A 23100-nucleotide genomic window follows, 5' to 3' on the forward strand; every position below is an offset into this window, starting at 1 on the left:
AGAATTTTCAGATTCATTTCAACAAAATTAATTTTATTGATTCTGAATTTAGCTACATTTATTTGCAGTAACCTGTTTTTATAGGACAAGATGAATGCACCTGTTTCTGTAAAGAATTATGATACATTTTACAAGTCCGCGTTTTACAAATCCTCGTTTTACAAGTCCGCGTCTAACCAATCCTCGTTTTACAAGTCCGCGTTTAACAAATCCTTGTTTTACAAGTCCGCGTTTAAAAAATCATCGTTTTACAAATCCTCCTTTTACAAGTCAAAGTTTTACAACATTACAAATCTGCGTCTTACAAGTCCACGTTTTACAAATCCAGTCCTCTCTAGTCCAGTCGACCAAATACAATATCCCTGACCACAGTGGTATGGAAAATTAGGAGAGATGTTGATAGTTTTTTTTAACAAATAAGGTAAACGTTTGGAGATTCGGACAGCAAAACTCCATCAAAACTTCATAGGAGTAATCACCCTCCCCCCGAAAAGGCTAAGAAAAAAAAGGCAGTCTGGTTTCTATAGGGTTTCAATATGTTATTTCTAGTGAAAGTCCGAGGGGACCGCCAAAAGGCCAGGAGTCTATGTATATTTCTGTTAATTTAGGCAGCAGTATTATTAGTAACGCCAAGTCCGACATGACCATGTTGACGATGAAATAATTGATCAGTTTTCATAATGTTCAGTTGCCACTATTGTCTGCAAACGGAACATTAAACCACAAGCCCTTTTTTTAAAGATAAGGTAATCAAATTAAAGTACATTGTCAATAACAATTTCAGTTATTCTTAATTACGACCCGACCAAGCAGGTAAATAGTTTGCTTACATAATAGAATTTTCTAATGCATAATTAAGGAATATCTTTAACTGACATTCATTCTTTTGATACCCGGCTTTAAACACGGATCAGTGACAATGGAATAACATTTTCAAGGCTACACAGGACACCTAAATTTAGATGTTCGAGTTCATGTACCCTATTTTTGATTTTTTAGATATAATACAGGTCGATATTTCACTTTTTGCTTAAAGCGCAAGCAATGAGTAAAATTTCCGCGACTATGATTTGTTAAAACATCAGTTAAGTTATTCATTATTCCACATCATGAAGGTTTTTTCTGCTACCCAGCTATACACTAATGAAACCAGGGATACGAGATCTTCTCCGGTCACATCGTAAAATAATTAAGTAGTTGAATTATAATTGTAATTAATATGCACCAAGTAAGGTTCTGCCTTTTGTATTTGTGGACAACTATTAACCCAGAATTCTCTTGCGTGGAGAGCGGTGTAACTCAGTGTGTATGCCCTGTTCGCTCTATTAGTTCTCTCTTACGTCAGCCTCTGTTTTTTACTATTTAGTCTGAAGAACAGGCGTTATTCATTTATTTATTTATTTATTTATTTATTTATTTATTTATTTATTTATTTATTTATTGTTACATTTTTCAGGCTACCGGAGGCAAACGCGCGAGTCACAAGCGAATCGCAAGTCACGCGCGACGGGAAGGGTGTGACTCGCGCTCCGCGCTTTCCTCCGCTCGCCTGAATAACGCAAAAAGAAAAAACACATGTTCTGTAGTGTGACAGTACATTTTTCCTGCTTCTGCGGGAAATACGCGGAAACTGCAACGAAAGCTAGACAGGAACGAAACGGGGAAAATTTCACTCAATTGGGAGCACTCGCTCCCAGGGAGAAACTGTCACTTCTCAAGATGGTGCCAGGATCTAACCACGAACTGGACAGGACTTCAGCAACAGAAACGAGAATTTGGTCCAACAGAGCTTTATTCTGACTCAAGTTATAATTTGAAGGAACATTGTACAACAAGGGTTTATATGAGCTTGTACAGAATTATTTCTTTTACAAGGTGCTATTCGCGTGTCAATAGAATTAAATGAAAAACCATTAAGAGCGGAACAAAAGTCTTTGTAGATAGCGAACTAAATTAAAATTGTCGTTTACTATTCAAGATTGTGAGTCCAGCTTGGAAAACTAATCCAGCGTCTTTCTGAATACACTAAATTACAACTAGAAAATCCAACGACAAACGAACAGCTGTGAGTTGAGCACATCCACACCTCTAATGAGAACCAATTCAACCAGGAAATAACAGGACAGCTGAATTTACTAGCAGTAAATTAATCGTATAGAAAGCTATCTACTCCTAAAGTAAACGAAACCAGCTCCACACAAAAGTAATTTTAAACTTAAGGAACTAAAGAAGGTAATTGTCGGCTTAAGTTTAGTACAATACTTCCTCAAGGGACAAAAAAAAAATGCTAATTTAGCTTCACAAGTTGTTTACATTTTGCTTCTGTTGCTTTTTTAAAGTTTCAGAGAACAAGAAAACAGCGAATATCTTAAAGTGATTTAACTTCTTGCAGCGAGAGCGAATAAACAATTTGCAAGAAGACCCAACTCCTTTCTTTTTATGATTAAATATAGTTAAATTACGGACCGTTAACTTGTGATCAATAGCCTATTTCTTATGCAAGCTATATATGTCTTTGTGCTACGATCAAAAATTTCTGCTGAACATTAAGCTCCTAATTCCGTGCAAAACTGCGAAATCCTCCGTAACAGTTGGCTAGTAACAGTTAATCTATAATGACAGACCCCTTCAGAGCAAACCAAAAATACTGTGCCGTCGGTCGATCAGTCAAAAGAAATGTGCAAAAAAAAAATTAAATAGAAACGAAATTAAAGAAAGAAAGTCCTGATCTGCGAAGAAAAGAAAAAAAAAACAACAACAAAAACAACAACAACAATAACAAAAAAAACCCTGATGTGGGAAGAAAACGGCCCTTCAGAGTTAAAGCAGTTGTCTAAGTGGAAATGAAAAAGAGGAGATACTAAGGCGAGATCGGGAAAACTGAGAATTACAAACATTGGGAGTCATCACCACTTTAAACTTTAAATATTTCAAGGGTCGGTCGGTTAACGGGAAGCACAGTATACTGTTTGTCCTAAGTGGTTGTTTCGTAGAATACTTCAATATCAGTGGGAGTGAAATAGTAGCTTCCTGCATAAAATGTACAGGAAGAAGGAGATGAAGAATACCCTGGGGGGAAGGGGTAAGCGGTGCCACAATAGGTGTAAAAATATCGCTTGCCCCCTGCGTCGTATGATATGGAGATGTCGTTTATACCAAACGTTGGTCCGTTATTAGAGCATGGGAGAATGGCGTAACCGGTATACCCTGACTTGATCTGCAGTTTAACAGGAGCGTAGCCATTGATGTTATACAGTGAGAAGATAAACGATTTACTGGATGAAGCATAACTGCAAGAACCTAGGAAAGGAAAACAAACACAGTTGGCTTACCATTATTGTGGAACTTTATTTTTATATATAGATAAGGGTTAGTTTCTAAAGAAACTGTGGTGTTGGGTCGGTGGGGGAGTGGAAACGAGTATTTGGTTTTATCATCTAAGGTAATTCTGCCACCGTAGAGAGATTCTAGAGCTCTGGAATCTTTTTACAGTTCATAAATCAGAACACAGATCCCAGCTTGTTGCTCTGCAGACGCCCTTTCAGTAAGTGAACAAAATAAGGTGAAAGCACCGCACTGTCGCGAAATATCACGACTGCTTTGTTGGTAGCTGGCATAGTAGTGACTTTTTCCTTCCAAGTGAGCTCGAAGAAACAAACAAAAGCTTCCAGAAAGAAAATGAAAACAGCCCCCTTCACCCCCTTCCCCCCCCCCCAAAAGAACACAAACAAACAAGAAAACAAACAAAACAAAACAAATAAAGACAAAAAAACTCACAAAAATTAAAAAATCTAAAACAAACAGAAACAAAAAAAAAAACAAACAAACAAGGAAATAAAATAAGAGCAGTTTTCCCCCTTCCCTTTCCCAATATATTTTTTTCCTTCTCTTGCTTCAGGTCTTTACGAGTTTTCGCAGCTCCCGCGCTCTCAGAAGAAAACAACTGCTACTTATGCTACTTTGTTGGTAAGCATTTGTCGCGGACTACAACGAATCCATGAATCTGATCGTTTAATATTTAATCCAGTATAAAACATTAAACGTAATGAAAATCGTGGTACCTTAAACTGATACTTACTGGACCAAGATACGTCAGTGTATCCACCAAATATGTAATTGCCGACTTGTATCATAGTAACAGTGGGACCCTTTCTATCACAGTTGCTGTGAAATGTATATGCTGCCCAGCCATCTGTCTTAGCATGCCAACATTTCACCAACCTACTGCGGGATGAATTTTGGAGGACAGGCGCCAAATAAGAATTCAGTTGGTCCTGGTACCTGCTGTTGAGGCCACCAAGAATATGCGATGCAACGACTAACGAAAGTAAAGATACAAAAATGTCAAGACCACCAATTTTATTGGTTTATATAATTATTACAAGTATATAGACAGAATTGTCCAGAACGGGGTTGTATTCTCCTTTGTATGATAAATCTCTTCAGAATAAACTGTAGCCGGCAACCAAATAAACAAGAAACTGTGCCTTCAGAAGTTGTATTTTTAGGCAAAAAATAATGTTCTTAATGTGCCACGAAACAAACGTTCGAAAAACGCCAGCTAGTTCCTAACATTTATCATATCCTAAAATAACGGGCCAAGTTCAGGCGTTAAGCCGGACATATAATTAACAATTATTCCATGAGCGCGCTTGGATATGAGATGATAGATAGCATCTCATATCCAACAAGCGCCAGTGGAATAATTGTTTCATAAAAAACATTCAAGAACTTATCTTGCTGATTTCGCTTTGAAAGAACAACCAGAAGACAATTTAGTGGTCACCATTCTTCGGGCATGGTATAATGGCTTTTATTAAAAAATGGATCATTGTATAATGCAATTCCAGGGATTTGATTGGCTTAGCGGTCATGGTATATGAGCTATTATACCATGCCCGAGAATAGGGATCATTAAAATGATCCTCTGGTTGTTCTTGCTAAGCGAAACCAGCCATAACTTACAATATTTCTTGATTGTTTTTAATAAAACAATTATTCCACTCGCGTTTGTTGGATATGAGATGATTATAGCCAACTCGGCGCTTCGCGCCTCGTTGGCTATCTATCATCTCATATCCAACGCGCGCTCGTGGAATAATTGTTAAATATACCATGACCGCTGTAGTGTATTGATTACTATAGTAACAAGGACATGTGTAACTGTTGCCTTATGTGAAACTACTGCATGCTACAGCATGATGTGAAAGTACTGTTACTGAGTTGAAGTAGAATAATGATTGTACTCCACTATAGATAATTGCTTAGTGAATAAAGGACATTACAAAGAAAGCAATGGAATAGTGTGTATCTCCTCACTTAAGTAGTAAATGACTACACAACACATTGGCGACGAGGATGAACTCGTAACTGCAGAACAAGTAGAAAATCCAGGACCGCCAGATCCGGCAGACAATCCAGTACAGCCAGAACCGGTAGCCAATTTCGGTAGAAAATCCAGTAAACGACCAGCCAGAACCGTCAGAACTTCCACAGGGAATGGAACGCTCGTTGCCCGCACCCAAGGCGTTCAACATTGATGCAGCCGACTTGTACGGTGAGTGGAAACACTAGTTGAGTGCTTTTGAAATTTATGTCATAGCCTCAGACCTGAAAAAGAAGGACGATGCGGTTCAGAGAGCTACGATGCTGCACTGCCTTGGCCCCGCAGTACAACGCATTTTCGATACGCTCCCTGGAGAACACAAGACCCTTGAAGAGGTGAAAACTGCCCTGGGTGGACACTTTGCACCAAAATGAAACGTGGTGGCAGAACGCTACATGTTCAGATCGCGAGCACAAAAGACCGACGAGTCGATCGACACGTATCTGACGAGCCTCAGAGAGCAAGTAACCAAATCGTCGAGAAATGTTCCTCCGGTACCTTGAAGCAGAACCTTCTCCAACAGGACGACCTGGAACTCGCAAAGACGATCAAAATTGCGCGAAGTGCAGAGACGGCGGTACAAGAAGCCCGAATTCTGCCACAAGGAACCAAGGAAAACCCAAATGAATCCAGATTGACCACGTGCACGCCACACGCAGATTTCCAGCGAAACTGTTCTGCTGTTACAGATGTGGTGGAACGGACGGACACAGTCCTGATGAATGCGGCGCCATCAAGGCCACGTGCAATTCCTGTAAAAAAGTTGGACACTTGCAAAAGGTCTATCGCTCGAAGCCTAAAGCTACGCATCCAAAAAACCTGCACAAACAGAGGCCAGCCAAAAAAGAAAAGAAAGCTCCAACCATGAAGGTCCGCAGTTTGAGATCCAAATCTAGTAACTTGCTTGAAAACAGCTCGAGTGACGAGAGCGAACCTGTACTCTCTCTCAACAAAGTTGACAGTTCCATTACAGTACAAACAAGATGCCTGGCATTTACGCGTGAAGCCTGTGCCTGATTTGCTTCGGAGGTAGTAGTATCTAGTAGTATCTAGTATTTCAGTATCCTAAAATTTTATTATACTTAATATTTATTTGGTATTTACTGTGTCTCCAATTAGCAGGTATGCTAAAGTACTTTGACACAAATAAAGTTATTGAAAGTTATTGATTGAAGTCCGTGAATATTAGGGAAATTGCGGAGCTCTGTACGGCACGCAGCGTAGATTGCCCAAAAATCTTATTCCATACATAAGTAGATTGGTGTTAGTGCTTTTGAGGTAAAATAGATTTGACCCTAAGTCAGGTTCCACTTTTGTGAAAATAGGCTTTAACTACATGTATGTCACGTTTAACACATTCTGAAAAAAAAAAAGTTTAGGAGGACGGATTTTAAAAAAAAGGTAACTCACTCAAAATTTCACAGAAAAAAAAGGTTAAACTTATCGACAACTGGAAATTCAATGTGTAAAATATTCAAGCTGTTTGAGCAAGGAATGACTTTTTGGCAGCACCGGCAATGTATAGATAAATCGTAGAGTCCCCAAAGGTAAATTGGGTAGTTTTAAGGTCACCTTGTAAACCGCCTCGCCAACAACGAAAAAAATCGCATTGAGCACGGTAAATATGATATTTGTTTATAGGATATAATGATTTATGTTCATAGAAAACTCAGCCAATTCGGTGAAAAGCCGAAATTCGCCTTATCCGTTCTAACGCGGACAGCCTCTTAAGACGAGAAGGTCGCCCTGAACAACGGAAAATTTGTGTACGAACGTTTGAACATTATTGCACAATGAAATGCATTATAAAATTCTGTGCAGTATAAAATTATTCGGCGGAATAAGTTTGAAATCCCCTTAACACGGACTAGACAACTAAACTAGACCAAGACCCTCTTACAACATACAAATCCACTGGATTCAAAGTAGCATTCTGTGTTAATTAGACAAAAATTCAACAAATCATACCTAAAACAACTAACAATCGTTTGGGAGCCCACCAAGCCGTTTAATTACCTCTCACTGTTATTGTTATTATTTCCTTGGGTCCATCGCCATATTCATTGAATGTTGTACAACTGTAGTTCACCTGAGGTCCTCTTTCACCAACTGAGGTTGTATACGTTTCAGCATCACTGCCAGTTGAAGTGTTAAATAAACTCTCGTGCTTTTTGTAGAATCGATACTTTGCAGGTGGGTTGGCCTGTGCACTGCACGTGATGCTGAATGTTGTATTCACAGCAACATAGTTCAATTCACTCGACAGGCGTGTGTTGATTGGACGATAATCTACAACAAAGGAATTATTTAAATGGTTTATCCAGTTAAGTAAGTTGTTGTGAATTCATGCCTGGAACTATTTACTGAGCAAATATTAGTAAAAGATTCTTCGGTTTTCAACTCTTTACTTATTAGTATTTTCTCTCTTGATCTGTTGGACGCTATTAGTATTATTAAGTTTTAGTTCATTCCTTGCCCTGTTATAGGAATTAATATTTAACATAGATTGTCATAATTTCATATATCGCCTGAGTTATTATTAACAGTTAGTAAGGGGGGTCTCCTTGATAAGCCTAGAAAGGCTTCTGAGACTTCCTGCTCAATACTGTCACTACAGTGATGGATGAAATATTGTTTGATTTGTTGGTAGCAGACTTCTGAATTTCGTCCTTGTCAAGTTTCATAACCAGTTCGCGCAACTCTATGTCTGCTCCAACAACGTACCCTCGTTGTCGGAGATACGTCTTGCGGAAGGCGATTTATCATTCCACAAAATGTGTTGAGAAAAAAACAAGTATCCATTCCAAACGCAACTTCTAATTAAATGCACTGCTCTTGAAAATAAGCAGGTCAAGAATACGCAAAGGTAGCTTTTCTTTCTGGGTTTACCTCTTTCCTGGACAATGAAGAATGGGCAAGCAAAATCTACAGGAACTCGACAAAACGCTTTTAGTTTCCTTCACCCTGATCTTTGGTAGATGTGCCATCATTTGTCTAGCAGGTTTGGCCTTGCGCCTTGGGCACTCCGCGCATTACTTTTCCCACGCTCGGATTTCCCGGCGGCTAACGTTTAATTTGTTCTGCTGATGTGATGAACTTACTCATGGTAGTTTTTGACAATAAAGGTAGTAACCCATGGAAGAATTATTGGGAAACGTGTCTGCTGTGGAATAAACTCTGCGTATTTGAGACGTCCGTTACAATGAAGAGTCATTTTTCGTTAACCTTTGCTTGAGTTGGAGCAGGGGAAGTTCTTTTCCTTTCTCGATCAGGTGACAATCTTCTGGAAAGGCTTCTTGCTTGACTTGTTCGATAACTACAGCTTCAGCAACTTAAATTTCCTATAGACTAATTTCTTCGGCGTTTCGTTGTGCTTAGCGTAGACGGCAAATATGTAGAAAGCACGAAACCTACGTGTGTATCCTCGCGAGTCGGGGATAACTTGCAAATCGAAGGGGGTTTAAACGCCATTCTAATGATCTTTCTATGGTGCCTGCAATCAGCTTACTTTCTTTACTACCTTGCAATTCTGCTTTGCTGAAACGCCATGTGTTCGAATCTCTCTTGGTGGAGAAGATGGCTGTTTAATCCGATTTTCTGGCCAATTACACTCCACATCTCTTCAGAATTTCGGCCTTCCCACTAGGACTAAGAGTTAACCAGTTCTGTTGCTGTCATATCCATAGTTCCAAAATTGCAGGATTCTCGTCCGTTGAAATATGCCTCCACTGTTCAGAACTTCGTTGACCCTTGAATTTTGGCAACTCTGTTGGCGACGAATGGCATAAATCTTCTAATTGGGGTACGTGGCCACCAAAGCACGTCTTAACTGTCTGACCGACAGTGTTTGGAACTCTCCTCGGTCAACTTTATGCTGCAAACGGCACCCATCAATTCCAAACGAGGGACATTCATAGCGCCAACCGGCGCGACTCCTGTTTTCACGGTTGCAATGACACTGGAACTTTGTCCATATTTGTAAAGGTACAACGGTTCCATAGGCATATTGGGATGCGCATCAAAACGTTGGAACAGAACTGGAGACATTGTTTTCCTAAATATCTTGAAAACCGGTGAAATGGTCCGTCTTTAGACGCAATTTCAATTCTTCAGTACATCTCTTTGATATACCATACAGCAGTGCCACAGGATTTTAACGAAAATGAACAGAGCGTGAAAAAGCTCGCGCTTTAACGTTGGGCCCTGACAGATAACATCGTCCAAATAAAGACCTTGATACCTCGCAAGGGCCTTAAAAACAATTCGTGTCTTCGTGGCTTCGTGGCCCTATCTGGTTTCACTATGGAAAAGTGAGAGAGGAAACACTTTGCTAAGGGTCAATCTTCTGTAGATAGTTGCGGATGTAATCCTTGGAAGTGTATTGTTAAATACAGTCACTCAGTAGGCTTTGATTTAAGAGCCTCTTTTCAGTACATTAGAGTATCTGAACGCCAGTTCGAAAATGTATGACAACACGGGTGAGTTTCCTTTAAACATAACAGAAACTTGATGACGTCAGTCTACCAGCCTCAATCACTTTTCTACTTTTCCAGCCCAACTCTGCATTCAAAACTAATGACGGGTTCTTCCGTGTTGACAGCCTCCATCACCCAAAACATGATGAATAGTTGTTTCAATTTCCTCCAACTTTGACGCCTCTCAGACAAAGTAAGCGTGAATGAAATTAGTTTGAACGCGACGTCCTGGATTGCTGTCTGAAGTTCCAATGTAAGTCCAGCCAAGAAGCGTTCGTCGCGCGATTGGCTTCCCTGGCAAGCTTCTTCATATTTGTAATGCAAGTGGAAATTATGGAGGCCAATGAGGATGTCAACGATTGGACTAGCTGAACTTTGTTTTGGAAACTGAATACCTTGGCGATGTTTCCAGTTTCCTGACCCTTTTCACCAATCGATTATGCGCAGGCTACCAGTAAAGCTGTCTGTTGTGAGCGCATCGATCATTCTTACTGATTTGGCCATACAGACTTTCTTTTTCCAGTTCAACAATCGTTGTTTCGAAGATTTCAACCCTTCCACTGAGTGTATTTAGTGTTACTGTTTGGCAGTGTCCATGTAGGCCTTACTTAGCTGCACCATCTGGATTCAAATAGGTTCTTGTACTTGCGTCATACGAGAGAGCGATCACCCCAATCGGTGGTTTCCATTTTTCAAGATTACTGAAACAGTCATGAAAGCGACAAAATGAGGTGCTTCTGATGGTTTCAAAGTCACGGTGGTGAAGGACCTATCTGTCAATGTTTGGTGCTTCCCCTCCGTGCCAACCTTTGTGGTCAAGGCAGCAGATGGCTCGGTCGTATCGTCTGAACGTGCAGCAAAAGCCGTAACCGTACCGTTGGTGTCCGCTTTGCTTGCTTTCTCTGGGCTTGATCTAACGGTCAAACGCTGTGAGTTTGAACAAATGTTTTGAGCTCAAACCAAGGGTAATAATCTGTGGTGGTTTTCTCGACAACCATTCACAGCACAGATTCTACTCCGTCGACACTCAAATCCTCGGGTGGCATACACTTAATCATAAAAATCACAACTTCAGCTACTTTTTTTACATTCCAGCGACAGGGGACATCCATCTTTCTGAACATTTCGCAGTTGTGAATACCATGATTATCTTTATACACACGGGCAAGGTCGTTCCATTTGCTTGGCTGTAATACTTTCTGCTAAGAACGTCAGGACGTCCCTCTCCCTTCCTCAGACCTTTGATAGTTTCGTGCGCACGTCTCGGGAACTGTGATTCTTGTATCATCCAGCACTTTCGCAGAGTTTCTACTGATTCGACCTAGAAATTCTCGAAGACCCATCGTTGTTCTACTCCGAGCATGGGTTGTGTCATCTTCTTCTAAAGGTTCAAATACATCATCGACCCATCTCCAAGTTATGCCGATCTGCCTGCTTCCTTAAAGTTAATAACTGCGACTTCCAAAAGATCCGCAAAGTTCTCAATGTCCTTAGATTTCTCCAGTGGAATAGGTCTAATATCGTCCATCTCTAATAGATTACAACTGCGATTTTACGTCGCTTGACACCAAACCAACGATCAATTCTCTCCTTTGCACGCAATTCCTAGACCCTCGATAGATTTCAGACCGTCTCCGGAGAAATACTTTCGTAGCTGACCTAGTTTATAGTCTGGTGTCGGAGGCGCTATTCCAATGGAGGCCGTAAACACTACCTTCCAGTTTTCATAAGTCTTAAAGTTTACCGAAAACACTGGAACAGCAACATGGTTTAATTGTCTCAACAAATATTGCCCAATAGCCATTGGAGTTCCGATTGAATTGGGTGTTATGTAACGTTGCCAAGTTTACGCGTCCACGTGTGACGTTTTGGACCAATTGCTGTAGTATCAAAGTTTGGAGAATCCAAAGTTTCATCGTTTACCTTGTTCTTCGTTGGACGTCATTGCGTCTGAGCTCGAAGACTCCGCTTTCGTTTTGTCCATCTCGCCTGAGTTCGAAAACTCCACTTTTGTTTCGTCCAAATATTCCCGTGCTCTGTTCTACGCCTTTGTAAATTTGTTTTCTAACTGCTCTAATTTTTCTGTAACATTCATCGCCAACTCCCTTGCCGGTCAGGTCCTTGAAATTCGTCTCGCACTTCGCCACGTTTTGGAGGATGATCATCATCAATTAGTGCAAACAACTTGCGTCTAGCTGGAGGAAATTGGCTTCTCATGGTGGAACATTTCCACGTGTTCGAATAAGTCGTCGTGCGTCTCTAAACCGAATTCAATGTCTTTAATCTCGCTCTGTTACCATGCATCTATGCTGTTTGAGCATCATGAAACAGTAAAAAATGAAAATACCAAATAGCGGAACTTCTATATGTCCATAAAACGAAAATAGAGAAAAAAGCGAATGGCGAAAACTAAATTACAAGTAAACAAAGAAAGCTACAAACAAAAAGCGGTATTTGACAGGGAAAAAGAAACCAATAACGAGTAATATTTAGACTTGCTTATAGGTCTTCATACTTACGAAAAACTGATATTAGTAATGATTAAACAATTAGCAATTAGCTGAGAATGTTTCTTTACATGCTCCGAAGGTTTCTTATTTCTTGTTTTTTTTTTAATTCCCCTGTGAAAACATGACGTTTAAGAATGCAAAAATGTAAATCTACTTCCCACAGTGGTATTGATTGGATAAAACAAAGATTTCTGACTTCGTTGTAAAAGTATTGCCACCAGTTTCAAATAAAAGTTCATAAAAGAGCTAATTAATAACAAAAGTTCCTCCAAATAAAGTGTACCAAAGGTACCAAAATGTACAAAAACAATGACAGTTCCACTGGAAGCATAAACATACTGACTCACTTTGTACAAAGACATTCACATTTCTAGCAGCAGCATTCCCAACACCATTATCAGCAGTACATTTGTAGACTCCTTCATCCTGTTTACCACTAATGGTCAAAGGAAAAGTGACAACACTGTTATCAGAAACTCGCGTCCAGGTGATGGTTGGTGTCGGATCACCATACGCCGTACAGGTGAGTGTCAAAACATCTCCCTCATTTTTTGTCTGATTACTAGAAATGTCAGTAATCTCTGGTGGATCTATAGCGAAATTAACAATGGAAGAACGTTAAAAGAAATACATAAATAACACAATCAGGTGTAGGCTTGTCTTATTTGGGGTTGCTTACGATTAAGCATTCGTGGTGGCAATGCCTATCGCACTTTCAATGCCGTCTACGTTATATGTGAACAAACCAGCATCTTACGCATTAAAACTTGACGGAGAAGGCTTGAAGACAAATTAAAACCAAATGTATTTAATGAAAACGTCGCTTGGAAACACGAGTTGCTAAGTTTCCTTCGTTTCTTATGCGCACAGCTTTGGAAAGTGAATTTGCCGGAAGAAACCCCTCTATACAAGCTTCCAGTTTAATATTATGTAATATGCTTGTGTATTGTGACTTTGTGCAATAAACAATGTAAAGGGACAGCCGTTATTAGACAACAAAACGAACAAACGTATCACCATGCAATATTTCCTCAAATATTAAGATTTTCAAGCATGGTCCGCAAGCATGGTCAGAAATTAACACTGCGAAAAAAACTCGAAGATTGGTAACTGTATAATGCATAGGTGTAATCCCTATCTGTTCCTCTTGTTGATTCTACCGCTAAGCTTGCCCTATTTTTATCAAATAACTTTACAATGCTATTTAACCAGGCAACCCACTTTACCATGGTGTTTGTTCAGTTCAGTAAAGCAACGCTAATATTAAGATCAACATTAACAATAATAATTTTATTTAACAGGCTAAAAAGTTACAGGATAAAAAATGTACGAGTTGACTATAAAAAATATGAAAAACAACAATTTTTGGGTAAAATCAACATTCTTGGGAGCTTGCTTAAAAAAGTGAAAGTGGTTTAATGTCCCGTTTTTATTTAAGTAGGTTGTTTCAATTGGCAAGACCTTGATATGATATGCGGTACTTGACAAAATTACTTTTGACTCTCGGTAAATTATATAAAAATTGAATTTGTTACTAGTATTGTAGGGATGAATGTCACTAATTATCTTTGTATCAAAATCAATGTATATTAGACCATTATCATTTTGAAACACAAGTGAAGCAGATTACTAGTGTTGGCCAACCAAGTGCATGTTGTGTTTATTTGAAAGACGAAAAACTTGGTAGGCTAACGATGATTTTGACCGCCTTGTTCTGCATTAATTATAGCTCACTGCTTAAGACAGCATTACCCCTGTCGCCCCAGATAGTATCGGCGTACTAGCAAGCTACAGTAGAAAGTAATCCACGTTTTAAGAGACATGTCTCAAATTTCGTTTTAACAAACGAAGTCTTCCTACCAATAACAACTGATAACAACTGAACTAGACCAAGACCCTCTCACAACATACAAATCCAATGGATTCAAAGTAGCATTCAGTGTTAATTAAAAAAAAGTTCAGCAAATCATACCTAAAACAACTAACAATCGTTTGGGAGCCCACCAAGCCGTTTAATTACCTCTCACTGTTATTGTTATTATTTCCTTGGGTCCATCGCCATATTCATTGAATGGTGTACAACTGTAGTTCACCTGAGGTCCTCTTTCACCAACTGAGGTTGTATACGTTTCAGCATCACTGCCAGTTGAAGTGTTAAATAAACTCTCGTGCTTTTTGTAGAATCGATATTTTGCAGGTGAGTTGGCCTGCGCACTGCACGTGATGGTGAATGTTGTATTCACAGCAACATAGTTCAATTCACTCGACAGGCGTGTGTTGATTGGACGATAATCTACAACGAATGAATGATTTAAATGGTTTATGCAGTTAAGTAAGTTGTTGTGAATTCATGCCTGGAACTTTTTACTGAGAAAATATTAACAAAAGATTCTTGCATTTTATACGCCTTACTTATTAGTATTTTCTCTCTTGATCTGTTGGACGCTGTTAGTATAATTAAGTTGTAGCTCATTCCTTGCCCTGTTATAGGAATTTATATTTAACATAGATTATCATAATTTCATATATCGCCTGAGTTATTATTAACAGTTAGTAAGGGGGGTCTCCTTGATAAGCCTAGAATGGCTTCTGAGACTTCCTGCTCAATACAGTGATGGATGAAATATTGTTTGATTTGTTGGCAGCAGACTTCTGAATTTCGTCCTTGTCAAGTTTCATAACCAGTTCGCGCAACTCTATGTCTGCTCCAACAACGTACCCTCGTTGTCGGAGAAAGTCTTGCCGAAGGCCCATTCGATTTATCATTCCACAAAATGTGTTGAGAAACAAATAAGTATCCATTCCAAACGCGACTTCTAAATGCACTGCTCTTGACAATGAGCAGGTGAAGAATACGCAAAGGTAGCTTTTCTTTCTGGGTTTACCTCTTTCCTGGACAATGAAGAATGGGCAAGCAAAATCTACAGGAACACGACAGAATGCTTTTAGTTTCCTTCACCCTGACCCTTGGTAGATGTGCCATCAGTTGTCTTACAGGTTTGGCCTTGCGCCCTGGGCACTCCGCGCATTACTTTTTCCACCCTCGGATTTCCCGGCGGCTAACGTTTGATTTGTTCTGCTGATGGGATGAACTTACTCATGGTAGTTTTTGACAATCAAGGTAGTAACCCAGTTTCCCTGTGGAAGAATTATTGGGAGACGTGTCTGCTGTGGAATAAACTCTGCGTATTTGAGACGTCCGTCACAATGAAGAGTCATTTTTCGTTAACCTTTGCTTGAGTTGGAGCAGGGGAAGTTCTTTTCCTTTCTCGATCAGGTGACAATCTTCTGGAAAGGCATCTTGCTTAACTTGTTTGATAATTACAGCTTCAGCAACTTAAATTTCCTATAGACTAATTTCTTTGGCGTTTCATTGTGCTTAGCGTAGACGGCAAATATGTAGAAAGTACGAAACCTATGCGTGTATCCTCGCGAGTCGGCATCTCCTCCGAATTTCGGCCTTTCCACTAGGTCTAAGAGTTAGCCAGTTCTGTTGCTGTCATATCCGTAGTTCCAAAATTGCAGGATTGTCGTCCGTTGAAATATACCTCCACTGTTTAGAACTTCGTTGACCTTTGAATTTTGGCAACTCTGTTGGCGACGAATGGCATATATATTCTACTTGGGTACGTGACCACCATCGCACGTCTTCAGTTATTGTCGGACCGACAGTGTTTGGAAGTCTCCTCGGTCAACTTTATGCCGCAAACGGCACCCATCAATTTCAAACGAGGGACATTCATAGCGCCAATCAGCGCGACTCCTGTTTTCGCGGTTGCAATGACACTGAATTTTTTCCATATTCGCAAAGATACATCGGCTCCATAGGCATATTGGGATGCGTGTCAAAATGTTGGAATAGATCTGGAGACATTGTTTTCTTAATTATCTCGAATACCTGTGAAATGGTCCGTCTTTAGACGTAATTTCAATTCTTAAGTACATCTCTTTGATATACGATAAAGCAGTGCCACAGGATTTTAACGAAAATGAACAGAGCGTGAAAGAGCTCGTGCTGTAACGTTGGGCCCTGACAGATAACATCGTCCAAATAAAGACCTTGATACCTCGCAGGGGCCTTAAAAACAATTCGTGTCTTAGTGGCTGCCCTATCTGGTTTCACTATGGAGAAGTGAGAGAGGAAACACTTTGCTAAGGGTCAATCTTCTGTAGATAGTTGTGGATGTAATCCTTGGAGGTGTATTGTTAAATACAGTCACGCAGTAGGCTTTGACTTTAAGAGCCTCTTTTCAGTACATACATGTCTGACAACACGGGTGAGTTTTCTTTAAACGAAACAGGAACTTGATGACGTAAGTCTACCAGCTTTAATTACTTTCCTACTTTTCCAGCCCAACTCTGCATTCAAAACTCATGACGGGTTTTTCAGTGTTGACAGCCGCCATCACCCAAAACTTGATGAATAGTTGTCTCAATTTCCTCCGACTTTGACGCCTCTCGGACAAAGTAAGCGTGATTAAAATTAGTTGGAACGCAACGTCCTGGATTGCTGTCTGAAGTTCCGATGTAAGTCGAGCCAAGAGGCGTTCGTCGCGCGATTGGCTACCCTGGAAAACCTTTTCATATTTGTAATGAAAGTGGAAATTATCATGGCCAATGAGGATGTCAACGATTGGACTAGCTGAACTTTGTTTTGGAAACTGAATACCTTGGAGATGTTTCCACCTTCCTGACTCTTTTCACCAATCGATTATGCACAGGCTACCAGTAACTCTGTCTGTTGTGAGCGCATCTATTATTCCTACTAATTTGCCCATAAAAACTTTCTTCTTCCAGTTCAACATTCGTTAGTTCGAAAGTTTCAGCTCTTCCACTGAGTGTAATTAGTGTTACTCTTTGGCATTGTCCTTGTAGGCTTTATTTAGCTGCACCATCTGGATTTAGATAGGTTCTTGTACTTGCGTTGTACGAGAGAGCGTTCACCTCCAGTCGGTGGTTTCCATTTTTCAAGATTACTGAAACAGTAATGAAAGCGACAAAATGGAGGTGCTTCTGATGGTTTGAAAGTCATGGTGGTGAGGGACTTATCTGTCAATGTTTGGTGCTTCCCTTCCGTGCCAACCTGTGTGGTCAAGGCAGCGGATGGCTCGGTCGTATCGTTTGAACGTGATACGAAAGCCCTAACCGTACCGTTGGTGTGCGCTTTGCTTGCTTTCTCTGGGCTTGATCTAACGGTCAAGCGCTGCGAGTTTGAACAAATGTTTTGAGCTCAAGCCAAGTGTAACAATCTGTGGTGGTTTCCTCGACAACCATTCACAGCACAGATTCTACACCGTCGACACTGGAATCTTCGGGTGGCATACATTTAATCATAAAAAACACAACTTCAGCTCCTTTTTTGCATCCCAGCGACAGGGGGCATCCATCTTTCTGATCATTTCGCAGTTGTGAAATCTCATGATTATATTTCTACAAACGGGCACGGTTGTTCCATGCGCTTGGCTGTAATACTTTCTGCTCAGAGCGTCAGGACGTCCCTCTCCCTTCGCCAGACCTTTGATAGTTTGGTGCACACGTGTCGGGAACTGTGATTCTTGTATCATCCAGCACTCTCGCAGAGTTTCTACTGATTTGACGTTGAAATTCTCGAAGACCCATCGTTGGTCTACTCCGAGCATGGGTTTTGTCATCTTCTTCTAAAGGTTCAAATAAATCATCGACCCATCTCCAAGTTATGCCGATTTGCCTGCTTCCTTAAAGTTAATAACTGCGACTTCCAAAAGATCCGCAAAGTCCTCGATACTGATTTCAGACAGAAAAGTGATTTCTAGTATAAATTTGACAATTTGAGAAACAAGACATTGCGTGCTAGATGAGAGCTTACACTCCAACGCACCAGATGAAGAGCGCAGCTGGTAACTACGTACCTTTATTTTTGTCATAGAATGAGACAAGCACCACTACAGTCCTTCAGGAATCCTGTCGCTGAGAGCACCCCAACAAGGTTCTATACTGCGGACTCCACATTCAGAACTCCAGCAGAAAGCGCTCCAGATAAACCTCTCGGCAAGCTTAATGCATCCCCAGGAAGTAGAGAGATAAATCCAGTGAGAAGTGTTATGACGAGGCAGTGGGAGGATGCGAGTGAACGAACCACACGTCGCCACATGCGCAAGGCGCGACAGGCGGTTACTGCCGTCCTCGATGAAATTGCCCCTAATCAGCTGCATCATTTGTGGAAGGCTATTGCTTCAAAGCTTTTAGAGCCCCAAAACGCAAGTGAAGAGGATGATGATGTCGACAATGTGCTGATGGAGGCATTGACGGAGTGCTACGTAAACGCTAATAGATAGGACACTAAACAGCAAATCTGGTCCATAATGGCACACAAAGTCTCATATCGCACACTGTTGAGATGGATCCTCAACTTATCAAGATATCGCTTTACTGTTGCTAGAAAGCACATCCTTGCCCAGGGAAGAGGAGTTCCAGAAGTCCCTCAGCAACGAACAAGAATGGACCACTTTCTGGATTTTATTACAAGTCCACTAATTTTTCAAGACCTGCCGTTCGGCGAAAAAGACATAAAGCTCTCGTCAAAACAAGTCATTACAGTACTAGTGCCGAATGTCGTCCGTCCTATGATACTAGAATCCATAGTAACACAGTACCAAACATATGCTGAAGAATGTGGGCTCACGCCATTAAGTCGCAGTACATTGCTGAGAATCTTATCTGCGTGTTCTGCCTCTGTCCGCAAGTCACTGCAGGGACTAGATCACATCAGTGCAACAGGTTTTTACCTCTTTTTATTAGCATGTGTCCTTCCTTGTACATGGGAATATGCTTTCATCCAGAAGGCGTGTCCGAGTAATTAGGTAGACCTAGGGTGATGACTTGAAATCAAGGGTTTCGGGCTGAAGTCCCACTCAAGACCTTTAACTGGAGTTGTTTATCTGTAAACCCGATCTCATCTCCTCTGTAACGCTTGTAAATAGCCAATTGACAGACCCTCTCCCAATTGTTGGTCATCACATGACGTGATAAAAAAAACTGAAATTCATAACTAAACACAATTTTGCCTTTTATCTCCATCAGATAAAAGAAAATATAACTTTCCACCGACTTGATTGTTTTCAGCAGAATAGCATTCTTCGTTCTGAAAATAGAGCAGTTTGAATTTTAGATTTTTGCGCAGTGCGTGACAGAAGGATTGCTGCTCTAAACATGTCACGTACATGGCAGAGCAAGAGCAAATACCATTTCAAACACCCGCGATGTTGCTATGTGGCTTTCAAGATGATTGCTTGTACAGAGACATACACATGCGCAGCAAGACGGGAAGAACAAAATCCTGTCATGACCAATCTCGTCCCCAGATCCCGCGCGCGTTTTAGGCAAGTGGAGGCCACGCGTCCACCGGCTCTAGGCTAATCAAAACCCCGATGCCAAGATCTGGCTTCCAGTTTAAAGGCAGATACTGCTGACCATCGTACAATTTTAGAAAAAAAAAACCTGCTAGTTACCCCATCTCTCAAAACAGATATCATGAAATTTTCAATAGTCTACAGAGGGGCAATTATATGGAACCTTTTACCAGAAGTGCTGCAATGCAGTATCCCTAGAGAGTTTTATTAAAAGGATTCACATGTCGAATACGATTGAAGATACTGATTTTAGCAACCTGTGCAGAAATAATTTTTTGATGTTTGGATCGTTTCATTACCGAAACACCTGCGACATTGTTTAGAAGATATTATCTAAACGTGCTTTGCGAATTTTTTTTAGTGTTTTAGTCTAGACTTTAGCGTTGTTAACTTATCTTAGTCGAAACATTTGTGAAATTGTATATCCTCTTTTATCAGCTACCTTGGTACTCTATTTATGCACGACCCCTCAAGCTACCTAGCTTTAACCTTCATCGTGTTTAAATAAAGGTTTTGATTGATTGAGAACGCAGCCTCGGGAAAGAGTTTGTGTCGTGACGGAATGAGCGTAACTCAGAGGTCCTTGTTTCACGTTTTGCTGAGTAACGGTAACTCGAGCTCTGGGAACGAAATTTCTTTTGAAGCCCCAAAATAAGGCATGCCCATTTTTTTTATCACACCAGCATTTTTGGGCATGATACCAATATTGCAATAAAAGCGCCTTTTTTAAAGATTATTGGGAACTATTACTCACTGATGTTATGAAAAGACTAGGTTACCTGTCCGAGACAATAAATAATAAGGCAGCAATTTGCACATATATTCTGCACTTAAAAGGGGATAAACATAGCTTTAATCATGGGAAAGTAAGGCTAGACTTGAGGATTTGTAAAACCTTTGGAATTTCTAATTTGTTTGTTGAAATCATTGTTGAACAGGTACACATTTGCAAAGAATCATGCATCCCCGACCATTGTAGGCCTTACGCCCTCAGCGATCCCAACGATCCTGAGTTTCAAGCGAAATGCAGTCACAAGCATCATGACCTATGCGATCGCTGCAATAATCTCAAGACCGTGCTAAACAACATCGACGAGGCTATCTCGCAAATTCCGGCCAACAATGCTGGCGTCATTGAGGAACTGACATTCGTGACTAGCCAAGCGAAACAAGCTATACATGCATGGAAAGCGCACATTCTGAGAAACGTTAACCAGGATGAAGCACGCACCGATGCCCTTGACATGCTAGAGGAAACATCAGTACTTCTGGTTCAAGACTGGGCCATGAAGTTTCTTCCCAGGAAATACAGAGAAAGCCAAACCGATTGGTTTGGAAAACAAGGAATCTCGTGGCACATTACAGTGGCGATCCATAGGGCTGCACTCGACCAAGAATTCCATACAATGACATTCGTTCACGTATTTCAGAGCTGCAATCAGGATAGTTGCACCGTTCTCTCCATCATGAAGGATGTGGTATCAAAACTGGAGAAAGAGCTCCCAAATCTGGAATCTGTCTACTACAGTCAAGGTAACGCTGGATGTTATCACTGTGGGTCGTCTATCGCAGGGGCAAGCCTAATTGGCAAAGATACTGGTGTGTTTGTTCGACGCATGGATTTCTCAGATCCACAAGTTGGTAAAGGCGCCTGCGATCGAAAGGCGGCCTCTATCAAATCGCATATGAAAATCCACCTCAATACGGGCAATAACATCGAGACTGGGCGGGAGGTATGTCCAGAAATGCACGCTAATGAGATGCATGAACTGTATGAGAGACATCACAAAGTGTCCCTTACCCTAAATTCTTACTAAAACACATATGATTCTGTCAAACATGAAGTCATAAAGAACGACAAAAAGGTCTGTCTTATATAAAGTATCCAAAATCAGGGTTAGGTGCATTTCTGGACATAAGTGCTTACGGGTGTGGAGGGCGTATGGGATCGGGCCTTGAAAAATAGTCCCGTTATCCAAAACGGGCATAGGAAATGAGATGACCATCCCCGATCTCAGTGACGACATCCCTGAATCTGACCAGCTGTCTGACGCACACTTCATACCAACGAAGGGAAAGACCCGTCATCCCAAAGAGAGTTCACTACAGCAATGTCAGGTGACAGCAGATGAAGTGAGCTGTCTGTACTCATGCCCTGAAGAAGGATGTATAAAAACATATCAGCGTTTCTCAGCCCATTAACTCCACCTGGACTGCGGTAGACACGCGCGTGCGCTTGAACACGAGACCCTATTAGACAAGGCAGCACATGGATATTCAGACAGGTTACAGGGAGGTTCCCCAGAACTAGCACCAGCAGCCATTCCTAACAGTGGAGCACAAAGAAGCTTAGCGATGAGCTGGGACCTAAAATCAAGTCAAGGTCGGAGAACAAAACGCTTTACAGATAAACAGAAAAACTACTTGTTCACTAAGTTCTCTATCAGAGAGGCTACCGGCCAGAAAGCTGATCCTGCGTTAGTAGCTAAGGCTATGACGACTGCAAGGAATTTTGACGGAGAGCGGTTGTTTACAAGTTCCGAGTTCCTGACAAGCCAACAGGTTGCAAGCTACTTTTCAAGGTTAGCTTCCAAACGCACTCTAAATGACCACGAGCGTGAGGAGGAGGACAGTGACATGGACATAAATCAGAGACAAGCGGCAGAGAATGACGATGCTGTTAGTGGTTTACGAGGCGTATTCTTGGGCAATTAGCAATCTCCCATCCCATATACTATGACTGTTATAACTTGTGTGAATTGATCAAGAACGCGAAGATTTCAAATTTCGCTATACCTGTTCTCCAAGACATTTGCAGGCACTTTGAGATTCCTTTAGCTGAAATAACAAAGCGAAGAAAGGCCCCATGTATTGACAGGATTGTGGCTTGTTTTGAAATTACATGCATGTTTTCAGTGCGGTGGAAAATAAATCTCAGCGAGAAGAGAATCGCGGGGGGCAATTTGTTTACTCCAAGATGCGATATTTTAGAAGATTTTCTCGAACTTTACGTCGCTTGCACAAAGCGTAGATAAAATTACCCAAGACAAATTTTATTTATGTTTTAGAATATCATCTCATTTGCCTACAGCTGGAATTTCAGACAGAATGAGCTTGTGCCACATGGCTAAATACTTCCTCGCGTTTCCAGGATAAAATTCTATTTCGCGTAGCGTGAAATACAAAGTCGTTCTAAATATTGAAAGCTTCCTTTTCAGATCGTGGTTAGAACTGAAATTTTCCTGCAAAGTATTTACTTAAGGCCACTTCAATCTATTCATGATTACAGAGTTAGAATAAAAATTACTTTGTTCGTACGCGAAGCAAGTTTTCGGACCAGC

At 40.8% G+C, this 23100-nt stretch overlaps 2 protein-coding genes and 1 pseudogene across 2 annotated transcripts in view; 1 reads left to right on the plus strand and 2 right to left on the minus strand.

The window, feature by feature from the left end:
• Positions 1–23100, minus strand: part of LOC146451186 (uncharacterized) — a gene marked incomplete at its 5' end in the record, with an annotated part of 113903 nt that overhangs the window by 35436 nt on the left and 55367 nt on the right. The gene's annotated exons all lie outside the window — the stretch shown is intronic.
• LOC146451188 (intercellular adhesion molecule 5-like) overlaps positions 7395–23100 on the minus strand; it is a 28627-nt gene continuing 12921 nt past the window's right edge. The window contains exons 4-6 of the mRNA XM_085099490.1: positions 14392–14664; positions 12719–12961; positions 7395–7675 (exon numbers count right to left, since the gene is read on the minus strand). Of these exons, the coding sequence (XP_084955616.1) occupies positions 7395–7675; positions 12719–12961; positions 14392–14664 (797 nt within the window). The remainder of the gene's footprint in view (positions 7676–12718; positions 12962–14391; positions 14665–23100) is intronic.
• On the plus strand, positions 18278–22474 carry LOC146451189 (uncharacterized; annotated as a pseudogene).

This window comes from Pavona decussata, unplaced genomic scaffold, assembly GCF_977016875.1.
Source record: "Pavona decussata unplaced genomic scaffold, jaPavDecu1.1 SCAFFOLD_395, whole genome shotgun sequence".
In the NCBI taxonomy this organism is placed as follows: Eukaryota; Metazoa; Cnidaria; class Anthozoa; order Scleractinia; family Agariciidae; genus Pavona; species Pavona decussata.